Source organism: Lethenteron reissneri, chromosome 19, assembly GCF_015708825.2.
Source record: "Lethenteron reissneri isolate LAM-NWPU_2019-01 chromosome 19, ASM1570882v1, whole genome shotgun sequence".
Classification (NCBI taxonomy): Eukaryota; Metazoa; Chordata; class Hyperoartia; order Petromyzontiformes; family Petromyzontidae; genus Lethenteron; species Lethenteron reissneri.
The window spans coordinates 12,079,673-12,094,518 of record NC_083797.1 but is presented as its reverse complement, the minus strand read 5'-3'; the positions used below and the strand labels follow the sequence as shown (position 1 = coordinate 12,094,518).

General features: G+C 48.4%; 1 protein-coding gene across 2 annotated transcripts; it reads right to left on the bottom strand.

Moving 5' to 3' along the window:
- Positions 1 to 1,385: 1,385 nt before the first annotated feature.
- On the bottom strand, positions 1,386 to 14,800 carry LOC133344264 (uncharacterized). Of its 2 annotated transcripts, none has more exons than XM_061554341.1 (8): positions 14,644 to 14,800; positions 13,801 to 14,181; positions 11,896 to 12,002; positions 6,406 to 6,538; positions 4,671 to 4,745; positions 3,904 to 4,052; positions 3,187 to 3,314; positions 1,386 to 2,819 (listed from the first exon to the last, which is right to left on the bottom strand). In XM_061554341.1, the coding sequence occupies exons 4-8, from the start codon at positions 6,458 to 6,460 to the stop codon at positions 2,381 to 2,383; spliced, it is 846 nt and encodes a 281-aa protein (XP_061410325.1). In that variant the 5' UTR covers positions 6,461 to 6,538; positions 11,896 to 12,002; positions 13,801 to 14,181; positions 14,644 to 14,800; the 3' UTR covers positions 1,386 to 2,380. The 2 variants fall into 2 exon arrangements, with proteins under 2 accessions (XP_061410325.1, XP_061410324.1); XM_061554340.1 differs by having other exon boundaries at positions 11,896 to 11,982.
- Between the last annotated feature and the right edge of the window lie 46 nt (positions 14,801 to 14,846).

The following is a 14,846-nucleotide window of genomic DNA, read 5'->3' as shown; positions in this document are numbered from 1 at the left end:
ACAACAACAGCAACAACAACAACAGCCACAACAACAGCAACAAACAGCTGAGTGGACTTGCCGTGGTTACCAGCAGTGTCAAGATCGGCCTCTAAGCTCTTTAGTTTTATATTTATGATGCATTTGTTATAATTTCACAATTGTTAAATTGTGATTGTATGCGTGGGTTTGTCTACATGGTTTTGTTATGTAACATTTTGTTTGTTACATAACGTTGTTATGTTACATAACATTGTTATGCAAGTTTTTTTTAAGATTACCGTAATAAAATGATCAGTCTTTAATCATTTTTGTATTTTATTCTTAGCTTTTAACGATTGTATACGGTATTTTTTTAATTCTTAAGTTTTAACGTTTTTTTTACTTTCTTGTTAATTAGCATACGCGTTTTGTGTACTCGTATGTGTGTCTATATCTTGTTAGTACGTGTGTATGTGTGTGCACGTTCACATTTCATTAAGTGTATTGTACGATGTTGTATAGCATAGTGGAATGTTCATGGGTAAAGTATAACTCGTTGGATTAATATTGCAGTCTGTCATACAATTTGGTGTGTGTGTGTTGTAGTGAACTCATTTGGGGAGCGGTGGTGCAGTGGTTAGCGCGCTGCCCTACGAACCTGCAGAACAGAGTTCCATTCCTGCTAACGGCCAACACCACGGTGACGATTATCTGAACCAGTCCTGGGCATCCCTTAGGTAGACTCAGCCTCAAATGAGTACCTGGTTTGTAAACATCGCCACTAGGGAGACAAAGGCGGCCGGGCGTGGTGCTGGCCACCCACCCCCTCGTGTGCCGTTCCAGCCTTCATAGGTGCTCGCTAACAGCACTTGCCCCATCAGTCTGTTCAGGCTACACGGCGGATCTTTGTTGATATAAATGGTCGTGGCATTGGTGGTGATAGTAGTGACAATGGCAGTGGTGGTGAAGGTGATGGCCGTTGTTGGTGAACAGTGGCTTTCATGGTGAAAACAGTGGCTTTGATGGTGAAAAAGTGGCGTTGATGGTGAAAACAGTGGTTTTGATGGTGAAAACAGTGGCTTTGATGGTGAAAAGTGGCGTTGATGGTGAAAACAGTGGCTTTGATGGTGAAAACAGTGGCGTTTATGGTGAAAACTGGCTTTGATGGTAAAAAAAAGTGGCGTTGTTGGTGGCAATGGTGGCGTTAATAGTTTCTGTAGTAATTGGGATGGTAGTGGAGTTGGCTTTGTTAGACAACAACCGGCAACCATTTTTCTAATTGATCTTACCTCCACCTGATTTTCATCGGCGAGCAATCCGTATCAGGCTGGAACACGGACGAGGGGTGGCTGCCTCGTGGTCTTGGACGCCTTGGTCGTGCAAGTTGGTCAGAGAATGGTGTTCAAGGCTGCGAGGAACACGATGACAGCTACCGTAGGAAAAACAGGCAGTCCGCAATGTGGAGGAACCGACGTTGACAACAAAGCAGAGCTTTGAAAATTTCACTTAAAAATATTTTCCTTTTAATAACACAAATACTTTATGATGGTACAATCAAGGAACGAGGCTTCTCAGGAAATATAGAAAACGAGTGTGCACATCAGACGAAACACGTATAAAACGTCAAGGAGTTTACTATTAAACTAATTTATCAGAGCTGGGAGGTCGTCACAGCAAATGCTGTTACTACCACACCTTTTGATCGCTCCCATCCTGCCAGATCCCGACAACTGTTGCACACTTTGCAGCTGATTTATTCTAACTTCTACTTTTAGTTTACCATTTCTGCTTCTTAAATAATGATTGGTATTTAATAAGTGATTTTAATGTTGATTTGAAGCTTTCGTGACTGCAGGAATCCATACTCTTTGGTTATTTCAGTAAAGTCACGTAGGTAGAAATAAATCAGATAAATCACGTTTCGAACGCAACACAAGCGCCCGAAACGTCGCGATTTATTTTATTTCTACCGACGTGACTTTACCGAAGGAACCAAAGAGAATTACTTTAATGTTATTTTACAAAACTTGATATCCTGGAGCTTAAACCAACATTGTGAGAAAATGCTCAGCAACAATTCTTTATCCAGTCCTTCATGATCCTGTCAGTTACAACCAATGCTTTATTTTATTCTGGAAGATGGCAGAAGTTCCATTTGCAAGAGAGTTGTAATTTTACTCGGTAAAAAAAGATATACAGCTCACACATTCACACACACACCGAACTAGAACATTTTATATTAAAAAAGTGTAATTTTTGTGTCACATCAATCATTTACAATTCTATAACGCTAAAATCGCTGCCACCACAGGTAAAATTTGCATGGCATTTCCATACATTGTAAATAATCGATTCCAACAAGCACGGCTGCACATGAAGCCTAAGAATTGATTTTAATCAACGATTCTTTTCACGCTGATTACTCGGCAGTACGACTTTTTGCTGCATCCACTTCCAGCGTGGGCGGCTGCTGCCGTTTCCGCGACAGCTTTGTGCGGCCCCTGGAAGTCCTCGGTGGAGGAGCAGCAGCAGCAGCAGCGGTGGCCGGCGCCTCCGCTTGGCAAACGGAGGCCTCGCGGCCACGGAGAGTGACCCCCATGGCTCTCTCCTCCACCTCGACTGCGCGTGGCGCGTCACCGCCTCCGCCCACGCGAGCCTCTGTCCTCACGCTCCCCTCCCACTGCCGGCCAGAGCTCGCGTCGTTTTCCTTCATCTCCTCGAGCCTCCGTGCCCTCGTGAGGGATATCCGAGGGCTGTCCGAGGAGGTATACTGCGCCGGTTCTGCTCTCGTGGCGGTCCCGGTGTGATGAGATGGTGGTTTTCGATCTTTTCCCTTCCTGTGCCCGATCTTCTTGACTCTGCGCGAACGAATTCACAAAATAGTGTTTAAAATTGTCTGAACTTCATAATGAAGTAACCTATGCATGTATCCATTAGATCATCCAGCCGAGTGACTGAGGTTAGAGCGCTAGATTTTCAATAAAAAAAACTTCAATTCCTGGTCTTTGGTCGAGACTCAGATTACCATCCCCCGAGAAATTATAAAATACGTAGAAATGTGGGGTACATCAGAATGATAAAATAAAGTATATAAGCTCAAATTGGATAAGTACACCAATTTCCAAGCTTCGTCAAGGCAGCAAAACAACAGCAAAAACAGTCCCAGACCACACCAAGACAACACAGCACCGAGGCCCTGTGTGTGTGTGCAGAACCCAAGCTCACATGTGCTTGAGTTTGGCCTGCCGGCGCTGAGCAGAGGCGGTGAGCAGCGCCTTGGCGTCAGCTTGACGCACTGCCGGACAGTTAAAGTACTCGGAGAGGGCACGGTCCCCACACCTCGCATCCCCACCCTGATGGGACAGGAAAGCGCGGATTATAGGAAGAATACATCTGTGCACAATAAGTCGTTGATAAGAGGAGCTCACTTTTCATAATTAGCATTGTGTTAGTAAGCAAAGGAATCATATAAATTGAAGAACTAAACCATTTTTTTATTTTACCAGAAGCGACCTGGCCACAAATGATAGCTCAACGAAGTGGCTTATCGCGTGGAAATTTAAACGAGCCAAATACTCTCAACGCACGTGTCTAATTGTGGAGGGAAAATCCGGAGAACCTGGAGAAAAAATTCCACGCGACCACGGGCAGAACATGCAAACTCCAAATATACAGCAGGCATCAGGGTCGGGATCGAACCTACGACCTCCTGCATATCAGGTGAGGTAGTTAACATTTCGCCACCCCTGATGACGTGGGCTACACTTCATTGAACGCTCCGCTTTAGTTCAAACCATCTACCTGGTCCAGACGGGATGCAGATGAACCATACGTATATCGGTCGTTGGTCTTTTGTGGCTGCTCAATGGAGTCCTCAAATTCTTCCAATGCAAACGCGAGAGTTGGGGGCTCTTCTGTGACATATGTGTGGAGGCAACTCACTTCTGGACGGAGCAGTGGGGCCACTGGAGTTGGAGCAGCTGGAGGATGTGGGGGTAGCGGTGGTGGGGGTGGTGGTGGTGCTTCGCAAACAGCATTCACGCACACGATAAGCTGTTCTGGGAATATGGGCATCTTCACATACGAGCGCTCTATGAGACACACAGGAAACACAGAGACACACAGGAGACACTCAGGAGACACAACGACACACAGGAGAAACACTGACACTAATCTGGAATGCTTAACAGTTGATAGCATGGAACTTGTTTCATGTGAAAAACCACCAAGTGAGAGCCACACTAAAAAGTGTCTTTTTAGAATAAAGGCTGAATAGTGTCTCGAGATATGGTTGATACTTTGATTCAAATTGTAACTTGCTTACTTTACAATGTACATGAAACATAAATATTCACATTTTATGGAATTGCTGAGTTTTTTAGTGCTCCATTCAGGGATCATGTTTTCTTGTTTACATCCGAGCGAGTCAAAGTTTTCTATGCAAGTAGCCGTCCTCAGGTGGAGAACAGGTCTGTCGAGGAGACAGAGTCTGAATGACAAGCCCCAGGTTTGGAGCGACTCTGTCTACTTGACAGATCTGTTTCTCCACCTGAAGACGGCTGCTTGCGTTGTGGCCGAAACGTCGTGAGAATTATTTGATTATGTTTTATTTTTATTATTTTATTATTTCCATTCTACGTGACTTTACTGAAAGAACCAAGAAGACAAAGTTTTCTTGTTTACATTTCAAACGAGTCAAAGTTACCCACCAGAGAACCGCCCGCTCAGACAGCGCAGACCAACGTGCCTCTTTCTGAAGTACGTCTCCACCTCCACGTACTTCCCTGGAGGAAAATCAAGTGTCAAAACACTGGTGTGTGTGAACTAAGCTAAACTATTTATTTTATTAGGCAAGGCCCACCAAGCTATGCAGCTGTTTTCAGAAGCGACCTGGCCACAAATGGCAGCTCAATGAAGCGGCTTATGTGGGAATTTACATCAGCCAAATACTCTGAAACGCATGTTTCGAAATGTGGAGGGAAAAACCGGAGGACACGGAGAAATTTTAGATTTGAAGCTTTCGTGACTGCAAGGATTCATACTCTTAGGTTTTTCGGTAAAGTCACGTAGGTAAAAAATAATTAAATTAAAATTAATAAAAGTAATAATACAAATAAAATAATAAATCACGACGTTTTGGAGGCAACACAAGTCTCCGTCATCAGGTGGGACCGTCACAGCCAGATTTACTGTCTCAAGTGAGGCAAAAAAATTCCAAGAGTCAAGCCCTGAAATACAAGTTAAGGGGGGAGGAGGGGGGGGGCTTATCTGAATGTGGAAGCCAATGAATGGAACGTGTTGGGGGGGGGGGGCGGGGCTAAAAGAGAACAAATGCACATGCTAAAGGTGCACATGCTAAAGGTGCACATGCTAAAGGTGCACATGCTAAAGGTGCACATGCTAAAGGTGCACATGCTAAGGGTGCACATGCTAAGGGTGCACATGCTAGAAGAGAACGACAAAGCACATGTTGTTTAACCCAGTGTTGGTTGACAATCCAAATACATAAAAGGAGAATACTGTTAAACGCTGGGGATGTTAACACTCGGTAAAGTAGAATAGTACCTGTCAAATAAGATGGTCCAAAAATGTGTAGTTAAATCTTTTTTGCATGGTTAATAACATCTTTCCAATGATTATTCAGTTTGTACCCATCATCACGGTTGAAATTATGTCTGTGTTTGTATATTTGGATGGCTTTGTGTACAAACACGGAGAAACATCGACGTGACCGTAAGGAGAACATGCAAACTCCAACTATAGCAGGCACCAGGGTGGTTTTGGGACAGGATCCAGCCCTGTCTGCCTCTTGTGCCCCTCTGTCTCATCATTGCACTTTTGCCTTCCCGTGCCCTTTTGATGTTTCTCTGATTATTCCACCCGTCTCGTCTTACTCTCTATACATATTGCTCGTCTTTCTTTATCGCGTTGTGCGCATTGTCGTCTCTTGACGACCGTTCTAAACAAAATGCAATTGTTGATGGCCCACGTAGAATTGTGAAACTCCCAAACCCACTGGACCGCAACAGGACAGGGGCGCACGACAAATGGGTTATCAAGTTTTTGAGTCAGCTGCCCAGGATTGGGAAAAATCTAGCCAATAAATATTGTTCCCTTTTACGTGTGGATTTTTGCTCTTGGAACTTGCAAAGGGCTGTCCGTTTTAAACATACAATCTGTATGTAATGGCTTCTTACATTGAAATCCACCGTGCGGTTTGAACTTTTCTCACGTATTATTATGTAGAACTTATTTTGAACCTCATGTAGCCAAACGTGCTAACCAGAGGTGATCGTGACTAAAATGCAACTGGATTAACATGAGAAATTCCAGAACTTGCTGTTTATTTATCGAAAAAATTGATTAACTTCCCAATTAATCAAGAAGGGAATCGTGTGCCCAAGTCCACAGTGTGCAGCCCATGGTGAGCAGTGAGCAGGGCACCTGCATTGGTCACCGGCTTGCTGTGCGCCAGCTCCTTCATCTGCTTGGACTGCATGGGCTTGCGCTGTCTCCTCAGTTGCAAGTAGGAGTTGACGCGTTGCTCCACCACGTCGCTCAGCAGCGACAGCACCTCCTGCGCAATCGAGCGAGGGACGGTACGGACACACGAGGCTCGCGATCGACATGCTGCAGCCACTAAGCCGACACCTGAGCTTGGATCCTGAGTTTGAATCTGGGTTACAGCCACCCCAACGGTTAAACCAAGCGTGGAACTTTTTTGTTGATAATTGGTTCTTTACCCTTCTATCTGGCAACAAAACTGACACCTTTTTGCAAGGAGTCATGTTTGCATAGACCGCAATACCTGCAGTCATAATACAAACAAAAGAACATAACTCTGATAATGTGCACTGTCCTTGAAGTTGATTGGTCCACACCCGAGACAGCTTTCCTTCGAGCCTAGTCTCAACTTCAAGGACAGTGCACATTATCAGAGTTATGTTCTTTTGTTTGTATTATGACTGCAGGTATTGCGGTCTATGCAAACATGACTCCTTGCAAAAAGGTGTCAGTTTTGTTGCCAGATAGAAGGGTAAAGAACCAATTATCATATTTTTACTGGCAAATGAGGTCCCCATAGTGTAGGAACTTTTTTGTTGTTGTCTTAGCCCGGTCACAAATCAGTGTGTAAATATTTTTTTTTTTAATGTGGTTGTAAGATTCAGCTGAGAGCAGCACTGAGGAATACAATGTGTAATAAAAAGGACTCAGACACTTCTTGCTGACTCCGTGTCCTTTATTTGGGGTTCGCGTTCTCCTTCCCACACGGCACTCCTCCTGAGACTCTCTCCCTGGCAGCCCCACATCTGCCTTCGCTCCCGTAGCCTTCCACGCTCCTGCAGCTCCGCTGCAGGCTCTTGGTACAGCCCTCTGGCTGCTCCCCCAGCAGCTCCATCTCTGCTCCCTGTTCCTCCGTGCGTGGCGATCTCGCCACCTCCCAATGTCAGCCCTTCGTGGCCTCTATGGCTATCTCGCCATTTCCTACCTCAATCCTCCACTCTCTCTTCCACCCCGCTGGCTGGCGCCGTCATGAGCCCCTCAGCCACCAGGCTGAGGCACGGCGACCACCCAACGTGTTCACCACCCTTCACTCCCCCGACTGACCCAGATAGCTTCCTGTCTCCCCGCTATAACTTCTCCCCCACGTCACCCTGACTCCTCCCTCTCGGATCGTCATATCCGCCCCGCCCATTTACGCCCGCATTACACTACCCTCCCCCGTAGAGAAAATCCCAGCCGTCCTCGGCTGAAACAGAACAAAATAATGCGGGCGAAGGCATCACAATCAGGAGTCCCCCAGACACAACGGAGGTTATAACAACAACAACACAAGCAACGAAAGGGGAGGTATCAGGAACTGGAACAGAACACCGGCCTGTCCTCCGCACAACAACAACAAGAATAAGAATGGCACAATGAACAAAAACGGCAACTGACACGCAAGAACGGCCAACGCGCACAACCCAGAAATGTGATGTTTTAGTGCGTGTCCATGTTGCAGTTCCATCCGCTCGGCTCAAGTCCAACGTCAAAGAGCAAGTGGTAGAGCAGAACGACGAACGGTGCTCAATTGCTCCTTCAAGTCCTCATCCAGCTAGCACACCAGGTAACACCCAGTGCGACGGGAGCTGAAGAATCTGTGACGAGAAGGAGAATCCAATCCCCTGAGGCACAGCACAACAACGCACATCCGCATGTCGTACACGACAGCCACCCGGCCTCAGGGTAGTGGAGATAATGTAAATCCAGCCCGCTTAAAAAAAACTCCCCATAAATACCCAAAATAACGCAATGGATGCCCCAGTATTTACATTTTAACAACAATATTATTTACACGTGACAACAACAACAACAAAATTTTCTGCTCTTACCCACCAGCAGTCCTCCCTTGAGGACCAGCACAGACATCGCACGTACACAGCATGTACCCACGGTCACTCTCAGCAACCCAACAAAACGCCTAATCGCACACCCTCGCGTGGAGAGAGCCACGCTCCCCAGCGGTAATGTTTAACTCGCCCTAACCCCCACCGTGGTCGTCAACCCACAGCAACATCCACTGACCATACTCTCAGCTAGTGCAATTTCGGGGATGAGCAGCAACTCGGCCACGCTCCTCCCTTACTATCCCATCAGAGATGGACACACACCAGCCTCGTATAGTCCGATGCTTTATAGCCCAGGGAAGGTTCATCCCCCAGCAATGCCAGACCCCCTGTACTCCCCCCACGGGGCAATGTTCTCTTATAGAGACAATAACACCCTAACCCAGATCCCGTGAGCCCCCGGCACACCAGGTTCAGTCTGCCACCGCACAACTGAACCATGACTCCCCGAGCCATATGAGCACATGGCCCATTAGTTTAAGACATACCACGGAGGTTTCGCCTCCGGGCTGTCAGGTCAGCCATCAGCCATAGCCCGATGTGACCACAACTCGTGCATCACCCAATCAACAATGGCAGGCATAACAGATGGAATATTTGCCCCACCCCGGTTTTTCCCGCGCGCTCAAAATGGCGTCCCCCTTCGCCCAGCGCGTTCGCGCAATCTCTCGCGCGCACTCAAAATGGCGGCCCTTTCCGCAAAGCGCATCGTCGCCATACCCCGCGTGCGCGCAAAATGGCGGCCCAACGTGCGAACACGTGGCCAGTTTTCTCCATTCGTGCACCCCAGCTTCCCTTAGCTGGGGGTCACAAGACGCATCTCCCGTCACATTATAACAACCCCACCAACGATAGACGCACAGCCCCAGCTTGCTGCGCACAGCAGTCATATCGGGGAATTTTTAACCAATATTTTACCAACCACATTAGTTACACAACCCAACTCGCAAAGCAACTCGTGGCTGCATGCAATCAACCAATACACGACGCCACTTGGCGCCCATTTACGATCCCATTAGCATTAACATCTAAGCCACCCACAACGGCGTCATCGCGCACTCTCATTTTCAAAAAGCTCAATTACCCCTATAATATACACGCAATCTCGTGTGCACAACACCCATACAACCAAATTTTTGGGTCCCCCTCCAATTTGTTACCAATTTCCAACAAGTACGCACAATATAATAACAATCTCAATTCCAATAGTCAACCACTGCATCGCACCCCATAACCATACAGAACGGTATAACAGCACATGCAATCAGCATATCGCGATCACACGCGTACATTTAAGCACAATAGCAAGCAGATCTGCAGGCAACCAACACACCATTAATCCTGTCGTAACTTTGCAGCAACAACACAATTATTCTCTCTCTTGCAACAATCGCATCGCACACAGCACCTCGCAGCACAATACACCAAAAAAAATATATATATTTTTTTTCAATTAAGCCCATCACACAAGGTAACCCACAAATAATACAGCGCAAGATACCCGACGCTCCCAAGTTAATAATTAACTTCACCATCAAGATAACAACTCCACGCAGCAGCGCACACACACAATTTGACACTCAGCAAATACAGCAGACTCTCCGTCCATTCTCAACACACGCACACACTTATATTGACACCAAGCAACAAGCAGATAGCGCGTTCATCGTTATTACACACATATACACACAGTCCGAACCGCGCTCCGCACAATCGAGTCATAAGAGAAAACCAAAATAGCCCCCCCCCGGCCCTCGAAAGATGAGTGAGGTGTGTGTTAAGGCCGGGTGCGTATCGTTATGACTCGCCCGGGGCTGCAGCAAGAAGAGGACGGCAGGGTGGCAACTTGAGACGCCTCGCAGAACTCGTTCGGCGACTTGACGGCTCCGTTGTCACGCACCCGAGCCAGGACGGGAAGCTCCCGCCCCAGCAGCTGCAGCATCGGCGTCTTCTCCTCGCAGCACCCCCTCGAAAAACAGCAGCTCACAGCAGGCTGCTCACCCCGCGGCACCTCCAGATGGCAGCGCAAGGCTGCCTCTCCGCCGCGATGTTGAAGATGGCGGCGTCCTCCCGCCGCGGTGAAGACAAGATGGCGGCTTCCCGCCGTTTCTCCCCTGCCACGCCCAAGATGGCGTCTTCGTGCCACGTGGCAGATGGCGCTGGCAGCTCAGGAAAGGCAGAGGCCTACGGATCACCACCGGGCCTCCCCGACGTCGTCCTCGGCGTGGTGAACTCACACAGTCGCGCCAGCACGATTTTCAAGGTCCCCATCTGCATCACCATCTGTCTCCATCGTAAGTTGGCATCCTCCGGCACAGACAGGTCCACCGACGCGGCGACACCTTGCTCACCCGGACCCGTACTCGTTCCAGAACGGATCTCCTCTTCCATCGCAGGCAGGTCCACTGTCTGAGGAAGGTCGTCGTCGTCGGATGATGTAGCAGGAATATTTTTTTTTTCTTCTTTCTCTCAGTTGTTTTGAGATGCCGTTTCACTTCTGACTCCAGTGTAATAAAAGGACTCGAACACTTCTTGCTGACTCCGTGTCCTTTATTTGGGGTTCGCGTTCTCCTTCCCACACGGCACTCCTCCTGAGACTCTCTCCCTGGCAGCCCCACATCTGCCTTCGCTCCCGTAGCCTTCCACGCTCCTGCAGCTCCGCTGCAGGCTCTTGGTACAGCCCTCTGGCTGCTCCCCCAGCAGCTCCATCTCTGCTCCCTGTTCCTCCGTGCGTGGCGATCTCGCCACCTCCCAATGTCAGCCCTTCGTGGCCTCTATGGCTATCTCGCCATTTCCTACCTCAATCCTCCACTCTCTCTTCCACCCCGCTGGCTGGCGCCGTCATGAGCCCCTCAGCCACCAGGCTGAGGCACGGCGACCACCCAACGTGTTCACCACCCTTCACTCCCCCGACTGACCCAGATAGCTTCCTGTCTCCCCGCTATAACTTCTCCCCCACGTCACCCTGACTCCTCCCTCTCGGATCGTCATATCCGCCCCGCCCATTTACGCCCGCATTACAAATGTATACATACGTGTCAAACTACAAAAAACATCAACCCTCACTCCTGGGCGAAGGCCTCCCCATGCCACGTTTTATGGGGGTTGTTCAACCAAACTTCACTCGGCTGGTGAGGGCAGATTGGTGCAGCAGGGGACCAGAACCAGCACATTGTCGACACGGCTTGTAGCTGGAGTTCCGAATCGACGTTTATTTCTACAACTTCACGGCATGACGCCAACAACACAACCGGAGCACAATTGGGAACTGTCCAACACAGTAGAAGTAGTAACTAATTGGCATGTTTTATTTACGTGACAAAACTTACTAATTGGCTGTGTCGGGTGGTGCGCTGGTTTAACGACACATTTACATTTACGCAATCTAACCCAAAAAAAACTCTTGTGGATAACATTGCTCGTGAAAGCCTCCTACTACGTGTTAAACTAACGTTCAAACAATGAAGCCTTACACAGGCACACAAAAAGGACACGGGCAGTCAGGTTGCTGGAACGCTGGGATCAGCTCCACCGTGCGAGGCACCTGCTTGTATGGACGTGGGAGACAGCTCCACCTCGTCGTCCACCTCGTCACGGGTCGCACCTCGGCCAGCACCACGTACGGGCCGGACTGCAGGAACAAAAGCGCAACTGCTCCGTGTCACGCACACACAGCAGCAGGAGCGACTTCATTGCATGCGGCACGCACACTTCGATCACTCTGACACACAGTCCCGAGACACCGACTTAAACTGGCTTATCCATCGATGAAAGTATCTTAGTCGCACTCGTCACTTAAAACTCGATTGAAAACTCATCTATTTAGAACAGTTTTATTGTGCGTGTGGGTGCATACCTGTCAACCCCTTATCAGTGCCTACCTTATTACAGACCAATTCAGACCTCATAGGTCACCACGTGCCCTTATAAATCAGAACGTTCATCCTACAAAGTCCCATCACAAGGGAGAAACACAAACAAATAGACAAAACAAATGTGCCCATATTGAAACGGCTGTACGCCGTATCGACCTGCAAACTCAATTTCCCTCTACAAGAATACGGGTAAAGCATATGGGTTGACAGGTGTGTGTTTAGTTTGTTGTCCTTCCCCCGCACCTCCAATTAGCACGGTTGGCTCCGTACGGTGCGAAAGCTCAACATACATACACATACATCAGGTATGGGGCTTCTCCACCCTACATACTTAAATGTAAGGTGTTCCACAAACCCGAAGGGGACATTGTAGAATTCTACTTTTAAGGGTTTCCCCTCCACCTAGTGGAGCACGTTTCCCTTTTGCAGCAGTGTTCTTCATTGCAAGGTCCGCGGGCCTTTAGTGCGGCCCCCGACAATACACAAATGTGAAAATAGCCCCCATCATCATCATCGTGCTGCTGTCAAACCCCAATGGTTTCAAATATGTGGCGGCCCTCACTCTGAAAATGAGTGAAGAGCACTGGTTTACAGACTCACCTGGGGTCCGTAGACTCACCTGGTCTACAGTGAAGATGAGTGAAGAACACTGGTCTAGACTCACCTGGTGTCCATAGACTCACCTGGTCTACAGTGAATGAGTGAAGAACACTGGTCTACAGACTCACCTGGGGCCCATAGACTCACCTGGTCTACAGTGAAGATGAGTGAAGAGTACTGGTCTACAGACCCACCTGGGGCCCATAGACTCACCTGGTCTACAGTGAAGATGAGTAAAGAACACTGGTCTACAGACTCACCTGGGGCCCATAGACTCACCTGGTCTACAGTGAAGATGAGTGAAGGACACTGGTCTACAGACTCACCTGGTGTCCATAGACTCACCTGGTCTACAGTGAAGATGAGTGAAGAACACTGGTCTACAGACCCACCTGGGGCCCATAGACTCACCTGGTCTACAGTGAAGATGAGTAAAGAACACTGGTCTACAGACTCACCTGGGGCCCATAGACTCACCTGGTCTATAGTGAAGATGAGTGAAGAGCACTGGTCTAGACTCACCTGGTCTACAGTGAAGATGAGTGAAGGACACTGGTCTACAGACCCACCTGGGGCCCATAGACTCACCTGGTCTACAGTGAAGATGAATGAAGAGCACTGGTCTACAGATTCACATGGGGCCCATAGACTCACCTGGTCTACAGACTCACCTGGGGCCCATAGACTCACCTGGTCTACAGTGAAGATGAGTGAAGAGCACTGGTCTACAGACTCACCTGGGGCCCATAGACTCACCTGGTCTACAGTGAAGATGAGTGAAGAACACTGGTCTACAGACTCACCTGGGGCCCATAGACTCACTTGGTCTACAGTGAAGATGAGTGAAGAACACTGGTCTACAGACTCACCTGGGGCCCATAGACTCACCTGGTCTACAGTGAAAATGAGTGAAGAACACTGGTCTACAGACTCACATGGGGTCCATAGACTCACCTGGTCTCAGTGTGTCTCACCTTCAGAGGCAACGTGTCCCGATCTGGCTCCATGAACCCGATGATCCGGCTGGTGGTGCTTGTATAGCCGATGTCAATGCTGCTGCTGCTGTTGTTGTTGTTGCTGCTGTTGTTGTTGCTGCTGTTGTTGTTGTTGCTGCCACAGTTGTTGCTGCCACAGTAGTTGTTGTTGCTGCTGCCACAGTTGTTGTTGCTGCTGCCACAGTTGTTATTGTTGTTGCTGCCACAGTTGTTGTTGCTGCTAGTTGTTGTTGTTGCTGCCACAGTTGTTGTTGTTGTTGCTGCCACAGTTGTTGTTGTTGCTGCTACAGTTGTTGTTGCTGCCACAGTTGTTGTTGTTGCTGCTGCCACAGTTGTTGCCCCGGGCACGTTGCCTGCAACCTAGAGAGACGAACAAACACAAAACCGAGAAGTCAACCACCTCGCCTGGTGTAGCAGCAGGGAGGTCGTGGGGGGCTCCATCCCGACCCTGACACCCGCTGCTGTATATGTGGAGTTTGCGGTGTCTCTCTCTATCTCTCTACCTCTACACATTATTAATAATCAACGTGATCAGAGTATTTGGCTGCTGTATATTTATCCCACGACAAAGCCACTTTTCGTTGTGCCATCGTTTTGTGGCCAGGTCGCTTCTGAAAAAAAAGAGCTACGTAGCTCAGTGAGCCTTAGCTTACATTTTTTATTTTTTTAAAAAACAGTTTAGTTAGAAGCAGCGAGGGAAAAGCGAAGGCCGATCAGAAACCAGCCACATTAATAAACGAGTTGGTTGGAGGAAACCCACGCAAATTTAAATTGTCTATAATAGAGTAGGTTTGGGTCAGGGGATGTGCTCGCGAATACAACCTGAGATAGCCGCGGTGTTTATCTCCCAGGGCTGGAGCTTATCGTCTAATAAATATCAATCAATATCTATAAACATCTATAAATATGGAGCTCACGTCCTGAGCACTTTTTGAACTTCGAGCCGCGGAGTTTTTCTCCCGGGGCTGGGGTGCGTAGTTTATCGCGGACCCTTAACCTCCATGTGGGTAATGGGTGAGGGGGTG

What these genes read in the sequence shown, in the direction of transcription:
- LOC133344264 (XM_061554340.1), bottom strand. Translation starts at nt 13,833, where the DNA reads ATGGAGCCAGATCGGGACACGTTGCCTCTGAAG. An exon ending in TCTGAGCGGGCGGTTCTCTG is followed by an intron (nt 4,053 to 4,670) that starts GTGGGTAACTTT and finishes TGTGTCTCATAG; the next exon opens with AGCGCTCGTATGTGAAGATG. An exon ending in CAGGCCAAACTCAAGCACAT is followed by an intron (nt 2,820 to 3,186) that starts GTGAGCTTGGGT and finishes TCGTTCGCGCAG; the next exon opens with AGTCAAGAAGATCGGGCACA.